The sequence below is a fragment of the Centroberyx affinis genome, unplaced genomic scaffold (assembly GCF_046629955.1).
Source record: "Centroberyx affinis isolate AG114_WGS23_722 - 3 ecotype Tasmania unplaced genomic scaffold, CSIRO-AGI_Caff_v1 ptg000874l_1, whole genome shotgun sequence".
In the NCBI taxonomy this organism is placed as follows: domain Eukaryota; kingdom Metazoa; phylum Chordata; class Actinopteri; order Beryciformes; family Berycidae; genus Centroberyx; species Centroberyx affinis.
This window is the reverse complement of record NW_027279466.1, coordinates 377,770-394,631: the sequence shown is the minus strand read 5'-3', so window position 1 is coordinate 394,631 and position 16,862 is coordinate 377,770. Positions and strand designations below refer to the sequence as shown.

At 41.2% G+C, this 16,862-nt stretch overlaps 1 protein-coding gene across 1 annotated transcript in view; it reads right to left on the bottom strand.

Moving 5' to 3' along the window:
* The window catches only part of LOC139645493 (lisH domain-containing protein ARMC9), a 38,278-nt gene extending 23,161 nt beyond the window's left edge, over window positions 1-15,117 (bottom strand). The window contains exons 1-15 of the mRNA XM_071521217.1: window positions 15,043-15,117; window positions 14,826-14,951; window positions 14,131-14,301; window positions 12,835-12,990; window positions 11,295-11,387; window positions 9,504-9,528; window positions 8,881-9,038; window positions 8,382-8,480; window positions 7,329-7,364; window positions 4,462-4,496; window positions 4,188-4,299; window positions 3,667-3,759; window positions 2,101-2,191; window positions 1,247-1,370; window positions 91-230 (exon numbers count right to left, since the gene is read on the bottom strand). Coding sequence (XP_071377318.1) covers window positions 91-230; window positions 1,247-1,370; window positions 2,101-2,191; window positions 3,667-3,759; window positions 4,188-4,299; window positions 4,462-4,496; window positions 7,329-7,364; window positions 8,382-8,480; window positions 8,881-9,038; window positions 9,504-9,528; window positions 11,295-11,387; window positions 12,835-12,990; window positions 14,131-14,301; window positions 14,826-14,951; window positions 15,043-15,117 — 1,534 coding nt within the window. The remainder of the gene's footprint in view (window positions 1-90; window positions 231-1,246; window positions 1,371-2,100; window positions 2,192-3,666; window positions 3,760-4,187; window positions 4,300-4,461; window positions 4,497-7,328; window positions 7,365-8,381; window positions 8,481-8,880; window positions 9,039-9,503; window positions 9,529-11,294; window positions 11,388-12,834; window positions 12,991-14,130; window positions 14,302-14,825; window positions 14,952-15,042) is intronic.
* Window positions 15,118-16,862: the final 1,745 nt, after the last annotated feature.

The following is a 16,862-nucleotide window of genomic DNA, read 5'->3' as shown; positions in this document are numbered from 1 at the left end:
TAACGAATAATAACCAGCCAAAAATCAAAAGTGTTGAGTTATCAGTTTCTACTACAAATGGTCTTGTTTGCCTTGTGTACTGTAGTGTACCTTTTGTGCGCAGACACAGGTTCATGAGCAGAGCCACTGAGTACTCCAGGGTGTAGTCGCTCAGACAGTCCGAGTCCTGCAGCTCATCCACCAGCCAGCCAATCAGCTCGTCCGCTATCATGGCCGTCTGCTGGCTCCGCCTACCAGGACATGATGACAAATGATGCATCGACGATCAGCATGAGCAACATGAACACAAACACCTGTGTTGGACTAGAATAGCAGGAGGGACCCTAAAATTCTGAGATACCCCTACAGGAGGTAGAACAAAACACAACAATGGTTTTTAGGATTCCTACAGTCTCCCAGAAGTGAAACAGATACTTGTATAAAAATATTTTACTGCAAAAATGGTTAAATTGGTCCACATTTTGATATACCCCACCAACAAAAAACGGTGCAAAACAAAGCCAATCCATATGGGACTGCTAGTCACACTCTCCACAGACAAAACAAAGTAGATATGAATAGCTCAATGTATGTTGATGTATGATATATAGATTCATAAACATAGACTTAAAGTAGGCGAAGACAGAAAAAAAGATGCAAAAAAAGTTTTATGACAAATGTACTCATACATCTCTTCCATAATTTGTCAAATGAGGGCTTGTTGGATAGGTGTGGTTGTATTGAATCTGGCAATACCACATATGCATTGGAGTGGATTTATTGTTCAAACATTGACCCATGGTTCTGAGACACTGATCTGAATATTACATCAATCAATTACGCACTGACATTGATATATGAAGGTAGTGTAAATAACGTGGCACTTCAAAGCAAGTAAGTTAACACAAAGTGAAATGGCACTTTGAGTACACCAATTCAAAACGTAACCAACGTTCCAAAACAGTAAAAATAAATATCGGGGAAATCAGGGAATGAATTAAGTTTTTTGTCTACAGGTCACAGTGGCTTGTGCAGTCCAAAATTCTACAGCCACGTTCACTATTTTACAAGCATTTCACCACTACTTTACTAGACTTTTCTAATAGAATTGCACCTCCAAATGCTGGTTGGTTACTTGCCAAAGCAACTGGTAGTTTATTTAAACTTAACAGCCATTTTCAAAATATACCAGTGCTTGGCTGGTGGCTGATGGTTATTTCCCAGCTTGCCAACAAAAACATTTGTCTTGTTGGTAGTTCTTCTATACCTGAGGCTGAGTTTCTGCAGAGCGACCAGAACGTTCTCTCTTGTCAGCGAGTCTTTCTCCTCCCTCCTGAGTGCCTCTGTCAGGAGTTTCAGCAGAAAGGGGATCTGGGAAAGGTAGACCCGACCTAAGGACAGTAACACAACACGGGGTCAACACTTAGATAAAGAAGCAAGGAACAGGCCTCCTTCAAGGGATACATTGAAATTTTAAAGCTGCACTGGGCAATATTTTGCGTAAAAATGCATTATATCTGTCTTATACCTGTCTTATATCACGAACTGGGGCTGCAACAGAGACGAGCATCCCACCACATTCCCACCAATATTTTCCTTCTGTTTTTACATTTAGTGCAATTTTGACGATGAGAGACAAAATGTTTATACACAAGATCGGTGCCATAAAATCAATATCAAGATAAAACTCATTTTGACAAAAAGTCCTTGTACTTCCTTCACAGGACAGTAATTAGTTGACATCCATTCTCATCAGTTTGAGTGGCTGCACATCCTCCTCTGTTACTAATATCACTTCACAGAAGTTTTACCACAACTACTTTCTGCTTGATGGGTTAGGTACTGTGTCAGCACAAATGATGGTATTTCTTTTCGCAAAATGATTAAAAAAACAGTAAATATCCTTCATAGTTACTGGCATCCCGCTGTGAAGGATCATTAGCGGTTGTCCTCCCACTATCAAAGATACTTTTATCCCATATTAAAAGAGATAAGATAAAAGGCTACAGAGCTCTTCCCTGAATCCATACTTCCGCAGATGCATCCAATTACACCCGCACGGATATTCAAATGTAGTATTGATGCTTAACCAAATTTAATGACATACAGTTGAGCACTTACCCTCTGCTAGGGAAGCAAATGCATTGATGAGACGAGCCGCGTATTGGCGGACAGTCTCGTTCTTCGACCTCATCAAGTGGAGCACGGTTTTCTGTCAAGACACGAAATGCAGGGTTTTTTAAAAACAAAACTCTAGTGCTGAAAGGTTGCATAGACTAAACGCATTCATGGTTTTTTAAAGAAAGTCTGGTTTATGCAAATGGTTAAAAGTTTATCTGTGAAATGAAGGCCTGTGTGTTCAGAATCACAGTCACTTTGTTTGCTAAGTATAATTTATGTACAAATGTATATGTACAAATATACAAATGGCACAGGGACAACAGGATATTAATATAATATATATAATATATATACATATATATATATATATATAATATTCAGTGCAAGGTGGACAGTGCAAGGACATGCAATAGACAGCAGACAATACAAATTTTGTTTCATGCTGTCTATCTGTAACAACCTGTAACCTTGCTGGGTATTTTCCTCTTCACTGCTTGTTTGTTGTAATAATAAAACCTCAGTCTTCAAATGTTGATTTACTTGACAAAAGGGCTAGTTGGCCATTACCTAATTCACCTTTCCTTTCACAATGAACTGAACACACTGTACTTGTGTCAGTCAAATTGAGGAAGTACTTCCCTCAAATGAGCTTAAGGCCAAAATTACAAGCCAGCACACCACAAAGGCAACCGAGTCGCATGACATGGGAGAGGTCACGCACTGTGTTTGGCCATTTCCAAACACAGCACGTTTATGTTTGTGACTTAATTACAACCAATTTACACCCAAATGCTATTGTAATGCAGGAGAAAGCAGTGTAAATGTCTAAATGACTCCAGCGTCCCATGTGGTTCGGAGCACCGTGGCGAGCGAGTACACAGACAAAGAGCGAGCCGTGAGGTGAGGAACATTTACTCTTCTGAAAAGGGACTTCTTTAACATGTCGCCCTGGGCCTGTAGGCTGGATGAATGGGAGTTGCTGGTGTGGCTGAGCCGCAAAAAGAAAAAAAAGAAAAAAAAAAAAAAAAGGAGAAAAAGAAAAACAATAAACAGCTTGAGAAAGACACGTTGCTCCTGGGCGTCTGAAACTCTTCTGAGAAGGTGAAATGTGGAATATGATCTGAGCCCTGCTTTGGCCTTTTGATAAATAACATGGGAGGTTATTCAAGCATCGCAGAGCTACTGCCACTCAGTCTGAGGCTGAGGCTGTTTCATAAGCAGCCTCCAGGCAGATTAAAATGATACGTCTATTGTGGCTGATCAGTCATATTAGGTTTCTTGTCACACATTAGTCCACGACTTAACTAAACAGTACATGACCTTTTAATTTGTCCTACCCATCCTAACTTTATTATGATTTTAAAACAGCCTGGTAGTAAGCGTTCATCACTCAGGAAACTAACCATCATTTTAAGGTGCTATTAAATAAAAATCTAAATCTTGATGAAACTGGAAGACTGGGACACAGGCAGTGTGCCCAGTGGACAAAAAAGTAATTTTTCCCACCCTGCCTCTGATGGCTGTGTTATTCTACTCTAATCTATTGTAATAGGGTGCTAATCCCACCTGTTTGGTGCTGTAGCGCTCCAGCAGGTCGTTGCTGATGTAGGCCTGGAGCACCGTGTCTCTCTGTTCACCGTGGAGCGAGCGAGTCAGCCTCTGAAAACAAGGGGAAACACATGCGCTGATGAAGACTCAGAGACTGGAGAGGCAAAGTGAATGAGTACTGCTCTCCAGACAATTTCAACACTAAAACATATTCAGCAGAAATGTATTGAGGAAAGTATGAAAAAGTGCAGATTACAGCATTAATAAGCTGTGCGAGATAGCAGCAGTGGTAGTAGTACTTACAGAGAAAAAGATTGTGAAATAAGTGCCATATGAAATAAGTGAAAATTACAAAAATATCAATATATGCAATATATGACAATTATAGCATATGTATTATAGCAGGAATGGAGCATTTTGAAGTCTATTAATGCATGTCTATTAATGCCTTTTAGCATATGTTTCTCAATTCAAATTCCATTATTTTCTTATTGATTGAGGGATGGAATTGTTTTCTGACAGCCGGAGCTCCTCCTCACCCAGCGCAGGGCCTGAAGCAGCAGCGCCCGGAGCCTGTCTGAGCCCTCGACCAGGTCTTTCTTCAGCTTCTCGTAGTCCAGAGAGGGCAGCATCGGCACCTCCTTGGGTCTCCTGGAGGTTAGGAGAAAACTACAACTCAGCCGTGTTTTACTACGGCACACCACAGCGATCCTAACAGTACCGATGAACAACATGTATTGATCGGCGAACTGGATATTCTGAGGGGGTTGTAGACTCATTTGAGCAGACAACCCGCTCAGATTTAAGACTTACTGCGGTGCAATGGATGCTCGTAACAATGAGGAGGCCTGAGAGAGAAAGAAAGAGCGAGGGAGGAAGACAAAGAAAGAGAGTTGAATACATATATTTTAGAATTTGATTATTAGAGCTGACATTTATTAACAATTATACTTTCATGAGTGGTAAACCAAAACCATATGACTGTCCAAATTAAATGCAAAAAAAAAAGTCAGAACAAACATTGTGGTTTCATGTCTACTTGGAAAGCATTCATTCATCCTCCTCCTACTGTCTGATCCCCCTACTTACCCAGTTGTTTTCTCCATCTACAACAATTAGGTTAGCTACTGTGGAGCTAAGTGACTAGTGGTTTGGACATGCGTACATCATGCTTGTGATACATGCTGAATCCCCGAACGTACTCCGTTTGGCACCAGTGCCCATGCAATCAGTGACAAGTAGACTTGGCCAATTCAGTGAGTAAAAAGGACCAGAAAGGCCGGGGGTTAGTGAGAAACAGCCAATCCCTTTTTTTCTCTCTTCACCTGTGCTGTAGGGCATATCTGGCAGCTTTAGAGAAAAGGAAAAGGGGGCTTCTGAACAGTGAAATATAGCATTGAGGTGGGGGGGAAGGGGTCAAAGAACTAATTATTTGTCTCACAACTGAAAGGGGATTTTGGGCCCTGAAATCCAATCTGAAGCCTGGGTGGTAAGGCTTATAGCAGGAGCAGTGAAAGGTCAGGGGAGTGATCCGTGTCGTCTGAGAGGATCGTGTGCTCTCTCGCTGCATTTTTTGCTTTGGTGTGCAGAAGGAAATACAGAAGCAGGGAAGAACACGGATACCTGGACTCCTTCCTGGATTCCTTCCTCTCTAAACATTTCATTTGCCCTGAAGCGTGCAGGAGCGGCAGGTGAACACGTTCCGCTCTGACATTTGACATTGGGGGAAGCCCGGGCCCGGGGCACCCTGACTGGGATTAGTAGACATGTGTGTTAAGAGCAACAGCTAAGCCCTGTTCTCAGGTCTCCATCACAGTCTGTTAGCAGTAAAGCCACTACGCTAAGCTGAATGTATAGGAGGGGGGCAAACAAAAACCTTTCCTCTGCAGTGGGGGAAGGAGGATGTAAAAACTAGAGCAATAAGAGGGTCGGCTCTATATTTCTGAGATAACTTTGATTTTACGGCCACTCTTATTCTCGAATTCAGCCAGCCATATATACAAAGCAAGAGGTTGACCTGAATTCCCCGACAATGAACAGTTTACAAAAGACCCGCCTATACTATCTTCCCCATCTTTAACCTGTCTTCTAAGCATGTACTGTTACATATGCCCATGGGAACAACTAAAGGTCGTCCATTGTTGATGTTATTGTTGTCTAAGTAGACTGCTGTACATCCCGGTCTAATACTCTGCTCTGTGAGTTTTGATTTCTCCCTAGGTTAAGCAGAAAGGGACAGCTGGAAAAAAAAATCTGTGAGAGCCATCTCAATATTATGGAGGGAAAAAGAGTCTGGTGATAATTACACCTCAATTATGGTGTTACGTTGCGATAAGGGAACAGTCGCTCTCTATGCAAGGACGAACATGATCCTGACTTCTGAGAACTGTAGCCCAGAGTTTTAAGACACTGGAATAGGGGGAAATCTCAACTCTTAAAGAAGAAAATTAGGTTTTTTTTCTTAGAAAGGTAGCTCGATGTCTCAAGCTAAATATTGTCTATGACTCTTGTCTCTGTAGAGTACTGTGAGTTGGGTTCATATTTGTGGTTTGAATTTCAAATGGTGTGAAATAAGTTCAGATGTGACGGCGATTGCACTCAACAGTAAATATATAAATGGCAAGTAGAAAAAATATTATATATGCTTCGGTAGAATACAACTGCTTATGATTACAAAAGCAGAGAGGCATGTGGAGCTCAAGGTGGGAAATGAATATGAGCCACTGGTCAAACACTGGTAGAGTTTGTCTGTGACTGGTAAGTTTATGTACTCTACTAGCACTTTGGCAGGTAAAAAAATCTTGTTTTGGAGGACCTATACTGTTCTATAAACCTAGTTGGCTGGTAAAACCATAAAAGTGGCAGGTGAATTTTGAGATGTACCAGCCGCTGTGGCCGTCGGATAAAGAAAAGTGACATTTCTTGCCCCCATTTACAGTTCTTCCTCATATGGCTCTTCCAGGCTTGACCTGACATTCCCAAACAATCAATCATTTGAATTTGCTTGGATTTTTGTGTTTGACCTAAAAGCCTTGCAATCAAAAGCGAACTACTGCGGTTATATAACACGTTCTTGCTTTTTGTCGGCTATTTTCAAATGATTCTATTTCAAGCTACCCTGTTTGACAACCTGAGCGTGGGAAAAGTGTTTTTTAAGTCAAAGTGCCTTGTGTTGACCATTCTTCTCCTCTCACGGGTCTGTCTGAGTTATTCAAAACAAATGGTAACGTTAGAGGAACGGTAGCGGGAGGGGAGTAAAACTGATGGGCTTTACCTGGTAAAAAAAGACGGGTAGCCAATAAGTTGAGAGAGTTGACAATGACTGCCGTGTTTGGGAACAAGTGAATGTTTAATGATGAGGTACGCCCTTAGAGAGACGCTCTTGTTTGGCTAAACAAGCGGCCAGACAATGGGACCCATTCTTACCACAAACAAGGCCATACATCCCATTAAAATAGGGCAATCTAATGGGAACTAGAGGAAAATGGGAGGGAATATAGGACGAGCACAAAGGCAGGCGAAGAAAGGTATAGGAATAGTAAAGGAAGAAGAGATAGACAGAGAGACAAGGAGAGAGGAGGAGGAGAGACGGGCGAGGCGCGGGCAAGACGAGGAGCGGAGAGGAAGTGGAGGGGTTGGAAGGATGCCAGGAAGTAAAGATGAAAACGTCTGAAACTTACATAGCCGTCATCATAGGGACTCATAGAGTAATATCCCTTCAGGGACAGACCATCACACACGCAAAAACACACAAACACAAAGAAAGAAGCCGTTTGAGTCAAAACAAAATGACAAGAGTTCAGCACCACAATGAAGGCCAGTGACAGCAGGTTTGGCTGTCAAGGGAAAGTTTTGGTTTGTATCCAGGTGGGAATTACACTTTTTTTCACATTCGCATTTAGAGCCACACTGCAGCAGCTGCCAAACACTGGTAATCAGAGTGGGAAACTATCACCAGCCAGCTGCTGGTAAATTTTGAATATGGCTGGTAAGTTTGTCTCCTCTACCAGCCACTTTGAGTTGATCAGTAAAATGGTACAGGTGGCTGCTAAAATTTGCCTCCATCAGCCACTGTGGCCGGTGGATGAAAAAGCTAATTTCCTGCCCTGCTGATAACAATGTGCTAGACACCTTTAGGCTAGAATTACAGTATACTTTGTTGCAAGTCAAAGGCATTCACCGTATAGCTAATATGACACAGGTCTTTCTAACAACCCTTCCACATTAATGTGCATTATGTAACAATGGGATGCAGGCAACTGTTTCCATGGGAAACAAACTGCCACCACTGTTTCACCCACAACTGGATGGTGCTGTTTCATAAGAGTCCTGTGCTAATTTGAACAGCTTTAGCTATGACTTATCATTGTAAAGACTGTTTACACAGATGTAATATACAGTTGACTGTACAATGTGCAAAGAGACAGTTTATGGCAGTAAAAAGCCGCCTATGCAGCCTATGACTAAGTTGACCTTTGCCTTACCACTGATTTAAAAATGCAATGTCAACGTGACCAATACCTATGACGGCCCTGAAAACAGTTATTCCTGCCACTATTCAGAAGAGTGTGGCCCGTCTAGGCAGTCCCCACTTGACATTTCCTGTGGTTGTTATTTGAAAGAGCATCTTGCCTTGAGGGCTCAAGGGAAATTCAAATGCTATTCTTCCATCAGTGAGGTGTGAAGGAGAAGGAGAGGGAGAGGAGAAGAGACGGGGCTGTGTTCCCACTCACTGTGCCAGGCCGGGTGAAGTCAGTGCTCTGCGCCACGCTCTGCCTCATCTGGCTGCTGATGAGGCGAACACACACACTCTGCAGGTACTCGGGGGAGATCTGCGAAAACACAGCAGGGCCCCTTGAGCTTTAAAATAGTGTGTGTGTGAGCGAGCGGAGGGAGGGGGGGAGAGGGTTGCCATTTTGTGTCCGTGTTAAAGGGCTTTGTCGCCTGTGTGTGTCCGGCTGTGTGTGTGTGTGTGCGTATACAAACATTTGCCTGTGTCTTGAGAATGTATAATGTGTATAATAAGGTATTTTGTTATTTTAAGTGTGTGTGTACACTCATTTGTGTATATCTATGAAAACCTGTGTAATTTTCATGTGACTCTATCCATGTCTTTGTCTGTGTGCTTGAGAATCTGTGTCTCTGTGTGTGTGTAACTTGTGCACATCTCTGTGTAGTGTGTGTTTGTAGCTTGTGCGTCAGAGTGTGTGCCCTCAGCTCAACCTGCCCTACCATTTTTCCGCTGATGGTGGCCTCCAGTGAGTCGACCAGCTCGGCGGTGATTCCGATCAGGTTGTGGTAGACGGCCTGCATCTTGCTGAACTTCCGCATGTAGCTGGCGGTCCGCCGCTCCGACTCCACCAGCTGGAGCTGTAACTGCTGCATGGCCTCTGTGCAGTCACACACACACACACACACACATCAGTGTTTCCTCTGTAACTTAAGGAAACACTTATGCTTATCATAATATTTGAAGAGTTTCATTCCAAAATGCTGTATTTCCATTTTATAAAAAAAAAATGATAGTTAAAACTTCAGTGTGAAGTTTTTGTTCCAAAACAGGCCAGAAAGTGAGTTTTGAAAGCAAGAAAACTCGCCTGGCAAAGTTAAGTCATTGGTATTGATCAACAAGTCATAACTGTTTACAAGTCATAACTGTTTACTTATGAGTCATGTAAAGATGATGGTATTTCACAACTGTCATGCCACCACTCGTTTTGCAATAGAGGTCACTTTTTCAAATGGTGGACAGATAATTTTGGAATTAAACTCTTCATTTCATTCAAACCATACATTGCAAAAGGCGGACTAGAAGAATGTTTGCTCTTCACGACAGACTTGAGAGGGACATTTACCTTTGGTAGTCCTCCCGCCCTCCTTCTGCGTCATGCATGTTAAAGAAAAAACTCTAACCCTAAAGCATATGGTGGATCATGATCAAACACATTGATGATGATCAAACACATTTAGGCACTGAGCAGATATCACATTTCACTCTGACAGGACACACGGTCAACATACAGTATGTGGTACATCCTGTTTGGAGCGGCCATATTTGTCACAGAAACCGTTTGCTTAAGATTCAGTATCTTAAAAGTATGATGTGACACTAGGATCATAACTGCCTGTCCCTAGTTTGTTTTAAAGGAGGGATAGATCCATGCCAAAAACACACTTGGGTGGGCAAACACTGTTATGAATGTCCATCAGACCGAAACACTGAAGCTTAAGATCATATACTGTATAAGGGAATGGTAATCCAAAAAACAAAAGAAACCTCATCACTCTGCACTGCACAGCTCAGATGTTGAAGGATGACTGTATTAGTAGATTAATCACTTTTCTTTGTCACCAAATCTTATTTGACATTTCACGGGATGTCATCATGAACACAAAAAGACAGTGAGAAACCCCCCCCCCCATGAAAACAGTAATCTCCTGTTAGAAATGAGTGGCAGCTTTATGTCCAAAAACCTGAACTCCTGCAAAAAGACCGCGCATTATCTGGAAAATTATGAACATTTCTTTGGTATCACAGCAATATTCACAAGATGAATAAGGGCCATTAACATGTTTCCAAAAATACATACAACATGGGAAAAGCTCTTTAACAGTTATATTTATGATAGAACTGAGCGTTAAATACGTGGACAAAATCCTGTACTGCTATTAGTCAACTACGATCTGTATGCTTTGATCGCCAGCCAGAGGGGATAGGGTTTAATATCATGAATGTGCAAAGAGGAAAGTCGATCCACTGGGTTTCCTATAAAAGCAACAATTGTCTTGATGTAATTCCTCACTCGCCCTTAAACGGTGACGGGGTCAGGGTGAGTTAGCGTGAGGATTAGGTGTTGCTATTTGTAAACACAAATCAGGCAGAATGTGCCTGCAGGATATGAAACTGGTCGACAGTCTGAATGTTAACGATCTCTTTAGTCACCTACAGAAAGGCTTTTTTATTTTAGACTTAAATGTGCATCTCAGTCAGAAGAAGAAACGGGAGCCAGTCTGTAGCTGGGCTGAATTGAATCCCGAGCCGTTCCCCTCTTGATTTTGTTGTGTATTTCTTCCCCACTTGCTGCTGATTTATTATTTTAGAGCCAATTTCTAGAGACTTTTGTCTCCCCAGACGGGACTACAGAACTTGAACTTAATGCGACGCAGGTTTCGTAAGCCAACTCAGTGAGGGTTGTCAAGTGCGGCATGAATACCGAGTCTTAGAGAGTTGACCCATGGCCATTTGGCAGGATGACACTGCCAAGGACCCGATTCAATAGCAGTATAAAAAGGTGAGCTCAGCATTTCATCAATGATGGTCTTTCCACTACAACGATTTAGCAGTAGTGGCAGTTGCAGGCCATTTATAATACTGAAAGGTTTTGACGCCGTTAGGCTTGCATCACTGCCTCTGATATTACACTGCTGAGAATATCAAAGACGTTGAAACAAAAACATCAAGTCACCCATCAGCACTGTGAACATCTACACCAGAAACCGACCTGTTGACCTTTATTCATCCATAGCTGGTTAATTGAGCAACTCTTTTCTTTTTTTAGTGAGTGACTCCCTACCTTTCAGTCACAAGCATGTTTCTCCGAGCCTTTCTCATCAACAACATGTGAGCGTGCCAAGCCAAAGGATACATATAAAGTGAGCAGCCTTGGAGCGTTGGAGGGCTTCAGTGTCACTGACAGGAACTGCTCCAGCTTCGCCTTCAGCTGTGGCATCCAGGAATCCTAAATACAAAAACATGGGCTATTAATGAGCAGATACAAGGGGTATAATGAGGTAACAATGTCCCATAGCTGAAAAATGACACCATTGGTAATATACTTATGTATTATTGCCTCTCAATCAATAGGCAATACTTTAATGTTTGCATCTCTAATGACTTCCTGTCCATTATTGGCATTTAGGGGCTGCTCAAAAAAAAGTAAAAGTAAAATTTACTTTAATGACAATTCTTCACACCTAAGCTGCAATTTTTCACAAAACTCCCATAATCCTCTTCCTGAATGAATTCCGATGATGTCACCCAACATAAGGGTATACTGTACTTCTGGGTTCTTTACCCATTAGTTTGTATGGACTGCCATCCAGTGATGTATGGCGACATGCATAGAAATCTGTGTACGATTGTAACACATACTCTGCCATTTTATAATTAATCACATTGTTGTATAAGCAGTGTTTCTATGTATATATGCAATATGCTATGAGCTTTGTTTGCTAATGTTACTGTATATTCTCCATAGAAGAGATGAAGGCAGCTAATCAATTAATCAGAGAGCTGAGATCACATTTAAATAAAGTGATAATTAATTTGATCTGTATGTCATGTACACAGATGCACCATGGGACTGTACAGAGTCTGTACTTGTTTTCAGCATGAAAGGCGTTTCAGAGCGCCCTCTACAGAATGTTTTCTGACGTTGCTCAGAATCCCTGGTCAACAAATCAAGTTACAAATTTGAAAAAAAAATATTTCATTATATTCAAACTGAGTAAACTAATTATGTACCTGATTGGTGCTTTGTTTTGTCTATTTGTAGTGTCTTTATTTTCTGCTGCTGTAACAATTTGAATTTCCCTCTGAGATGAATAAAGTTCTTATCTATTTTTCTATCTATCTATCTATCTATCTATCTATCTATCTATCTACTGTATCTATCTCAGAATTGCTATCTCATTTTCACACCCAAATTGTACTGTTTCCAGTGCTGAAAAACAAAAACTAGGAGGAAAAAAACTGTGTCCTTGTGTATTGCAATTCATATTGCAGTCACTATATTCAGCAACAGAGTCGGAATAGGATTTTTTGTCAGTATTATACAGAATTTACGAGGTGAATGCCCACAAAGAGTTACCCGTCTCCCTCCGGTTCCTTCATGCCAGTGCATTACGCTGTTACATTTACTTTACACCTACAGCATGGCTTCCCAATAGCATAGATACTGATGGTTATTTAGTCAGTACTGTCCATTACTGATGCATTTAATCGATCAATAAAATACTCCTAGAACTACTACTAGTATAACTACAAAAACAAACTTACTTTACAGGGCCATGGCCTACACTGACAATTCTTACAGGTGACTCAGCAACAACACACTCAGCATTTTTCAGATTCTAAGCTACTCTACATGAATAAATAGACGGGGAATCTGCTGGGGGGTTGAGCACCTGGAAGAGATCTCTGAAGGAGGGGTGGATTGCGGGGTTGGGGACGAAGGGCAGGGCGTAGTAAGGCAGGAACTCCGTGGTCTGGCTCAGCGCCGCCCCCCGAGTCTCCAGGTATTGCTTGAAGTGTGAGATCCTGTCCTCAAACTCGGCCCGGTCCTGGGGGACAGATTCAGGACAGAAAGGTTCGTTCCTAGACTGTGTTTCCCATAACTTGATTTCTTTGCAGCTGCTTAGAACAATATCAAACAGGCTCACCACCTCAGATTTTACTGACTTAAACTACTATACATTTAAAGCACTCCTTTCAACTGTATGATTTTGTCTCTTGGTCTGTCATCACCACAGATAATTAAACAAGTTGTAACTGTGCATTGGTAGAAATTGAATTGACACCCTGTAAAAACATGAAGAGCTCAAACTGAAATTACCTGCTCAGTGAACGCCATGTTTCAAAGGTTAGGTTTGGGACAAATGAGTGCTCACATAGCACAACAAGGACATCTGTTGGCTGAGGACAATTTGATGTCATGTGGTTTATAAAAGATGTGGTAGATAGCTCACTGTGTACAGCAAGTATGGGTGAAGAATGCCTGTAGCACAGCTTAGTGGACATATTGTAAAACAGCACCTGATACTACACAGCTATGATGAGATATGTAAGACGTGATATGGCTTGAGAAACAGGACAGGGTTTTGGGAGCAGACAACAAAAAACAGTCTGCTCGTGTTAGAAGAACATTAAAGAAAAAATCCCACCCTTGGATCATCAATCTGTGATGTTCGTTACATTCCAGGAGTTGTTTGTGACGTGTTGTTATTTACATTTTTGGTGAACCCACTTTCCCTCAACCTGCCTCGTCCACTTCCACTACAGTTAGTGATTTCCTACATTTCCTAGAATGATTTTCACCATGTCTTGTGGCTGCGTTGCATTCTGGTCTACTGAGGCTACTGTTGTTGGAGAAATCTCTTCCTCTTCTATGATGGATTTTTCCATCCAGTTTGATTATTGAACGTTGGTGCAAAATGGTGAGAAAGAAGTCATCACTCTTTGATTCTGAGGGACTGACACCAAAAACTGATGGTTACCGCTGATGTAATATACCCACAAACAACAAAATGGACCTAGAAATGCGAGGTCAATCGCCAATAGCTGTTTTTGAACAATGTTTTACAGAGGATTTTTCCTTTAAGCCTTTGGTCATCACTACATGTAGTTCTATGTGAAAATGTAAGCCACAGAAACGGACTGCGTCGAAAACAGACGTCTTCAGAGGCTGCAGCAGGTCTACGTACGTGTCTGCCCGGGTGGTTCTTCAGTGGGTAGATGGTAAAGTGGATGTGAAGGTAGAACTCCAGCCTCTGGGCCTGGGCGTCCGTGTCTCTGACCTCAGAGGGAACGTTCTCCGTCCACAGCTCAAAGAAGACCTTGTGGTCTCCATCGTCAAAGGAGCTCAGCAGGTCTTTCTGTGGAGGAAAAGAGGGAGTGATGCAGGAGCTGGCTGGAGAAGGACAAGAATTCTGTAATATATGTTATCCACAATACCACAAATATTTTATTGTTTATCTATCTTTATCTTTGTTGTTTTCATTCCTTGCCATGTTTTCATTCCTTACCATTTTATTTACAGATGATACAACAATAATAAATAAAAGCCGATGGGAAAACCTTTTTTAAGAAAATACCAGACGTAAAAACAGGGTTTAAGAAGAATAAAACAACTTATACAAAAGCCTGTCTGTAGAAATAAAATGTTATTTAACAAGTGAGTTAAACAAAGATACTTATCTTTCCGGCCCCAGTCATACTTTCACATACTGTACATACCATAATGCTAATATCAACCTCATAACAAAAGTAACATTCCTCAAACTGCTTCAGCAGCATGTTAAAAGCAATTTGTGGGCATTTTCTTCTTTCCACTTCTCACCAATCTTCCCCAGTCCTTCCTGCCACCTCCAACACTGGTAATTCAAATTTTATAGTTTACCTGAATGATGAGAATCTTTGAGTCTCGGAGAGTATTTCCTTGAGGCTTTGGGACGAGTTTGCCTTTGTTTTTGCACTCCTTGTCAAAACTGTGCACTGTCTCTTCAAATTCTCCAACCTTAAGGTACTGGCAAAGACAAAGGAAATATGCTGAATAAATTAAAATGCAAGCACAGGTGGTATCAGAGCAGAACTGCATTCTGGGTCATGCCGCTTACCTCCTTGATCATCCCAAGAAGATCAGCCTCCATGGCCAAGATGTCCCCCATCTTGGCTGCCTCCCTGGAAGTCATGTGAGCACCCAAGACCTTTTATAATGCCTAGTGACAGCGAAGATCTGTACTCCCATTAAAAAGCTTGTGTTATGCCAGTGAGCACTCTAGAGGACCTGCAGGGGCAAGACATGCACGTTACTATTAGTGTTGTTGCTATTATTGTTGTGAGATGTTTGTTATGACATGACGTGCATTTTTTTGTGTCAAAATCAATTGTCTTCCAGAGAAAATAATCAAAGAAACACAATATGTAACATTACAAACCACTTTCATTTTAAATGCAATTGATACTGATTTTTTGGAGTCTTGGTGTACCAAAGTCCAACAAACTACAATAAAAACAGTTAACGTTAGCTACATGCATTTTAGAGTGCATCTTTGCACTCTGCACCATTGCACTATATTGCCCTAGTCTGGTTTACGTTGTACATTAAATGTTTAGGTTTACCTCCGTTCATCTTGTTGTCCTTGCTTTTAGCTATATATATATTCTGTATAAGTACATTGAGAGCAACGAAAGACCGGAGTCAAATTTCTTGTATGTGTACATACATACATACATACATACATACATACATACATACATACATATGTTTGCTTGTTGGTTGTTTGAAACTCTGTATTACTGCTATCTTGGACAGGGCTCCCTCGAAAAAGAGATCTTGTATTCTCAATGGGACTCACCTGGTTAAATAAAGGTTTAATAATAATAACAATAATAATAATAACATACTTGGCCAATAAAGCTGATTCTGATTTTAGATGCTACAGTGATCAATGTGTTTAGGTTTTCAGTAACGTTAGCCGGTGGTAAATAGAGTGAAAGTGCTTCACTTAAATGTTTTATACGGTTGCTCCACTTTCTCTCCAATTTCAGGTTGTTAAGATAAGAAATCTTGTTAAATATTTAAAGAATGCCATTTTAAAAGCTACAAAACAAATGTGTACACAGAATATATTCTTGTGGACTTCAAATAGCATTTTAAAGACTATTTCTTTTCTGGCTACATTTCAGTACTAAAGTGAACTTGTGGACTCCAGCGACACCGTTAGTAAAATGTGGCAAGCTAACGTTAGCTGGAAAGCTAATCAGTTAACGTTATCTACATAAGAAAGGTAATAAAACCGTAACGACAATGAATTAGCCTCACCTTTTTCGCATATAATTTATCCTGTGAATGTCAGTTCATATGCCAAAACGTTAGCTGATCATCCGCAACTGGTCGGCAGTCCATATTCTGCAGGGATTTGGTTAAACCGATGTGCGGCTAAAAACAACAAAAGTCAACCAGTACATTAGCTAGCAACCGTGCACAGAAAGGACGCCGAAACACCTAGCAACCACATTATTGTGAAACCCAGGCTGGAAAGTGGAGACAAGTGTCGTAAATAACGATCAGGTTTGCACAGCACACGGAAAAGGTGATATACAATCTTCAGCAAAACAAAAAAGGACAACTGTTGTGTTTCTGTGGAAGGTGGAAAACTGCTACAGTAATATTGTGTAATTTTATTCAGTATTTGCCAGTCTGTCGAGTGAAATCTGACTCATTTTGCGTCGTCCACATCGTAAATCGTTATAGTTATGCGTTTTGAACATGGATATTTCGATATACATCTCTGGGGAAAAGGTGGTCTTTATTTTAAACGAAGGTGTTCATCAAATGTCACCCAACGATTTTTGGGTGACAATTGGGTGGGAACATATTTTTTTTTTTTTAAGATTTGCTCTGGTTCTTCTCGGCTCTTTGGATTTTTGACCC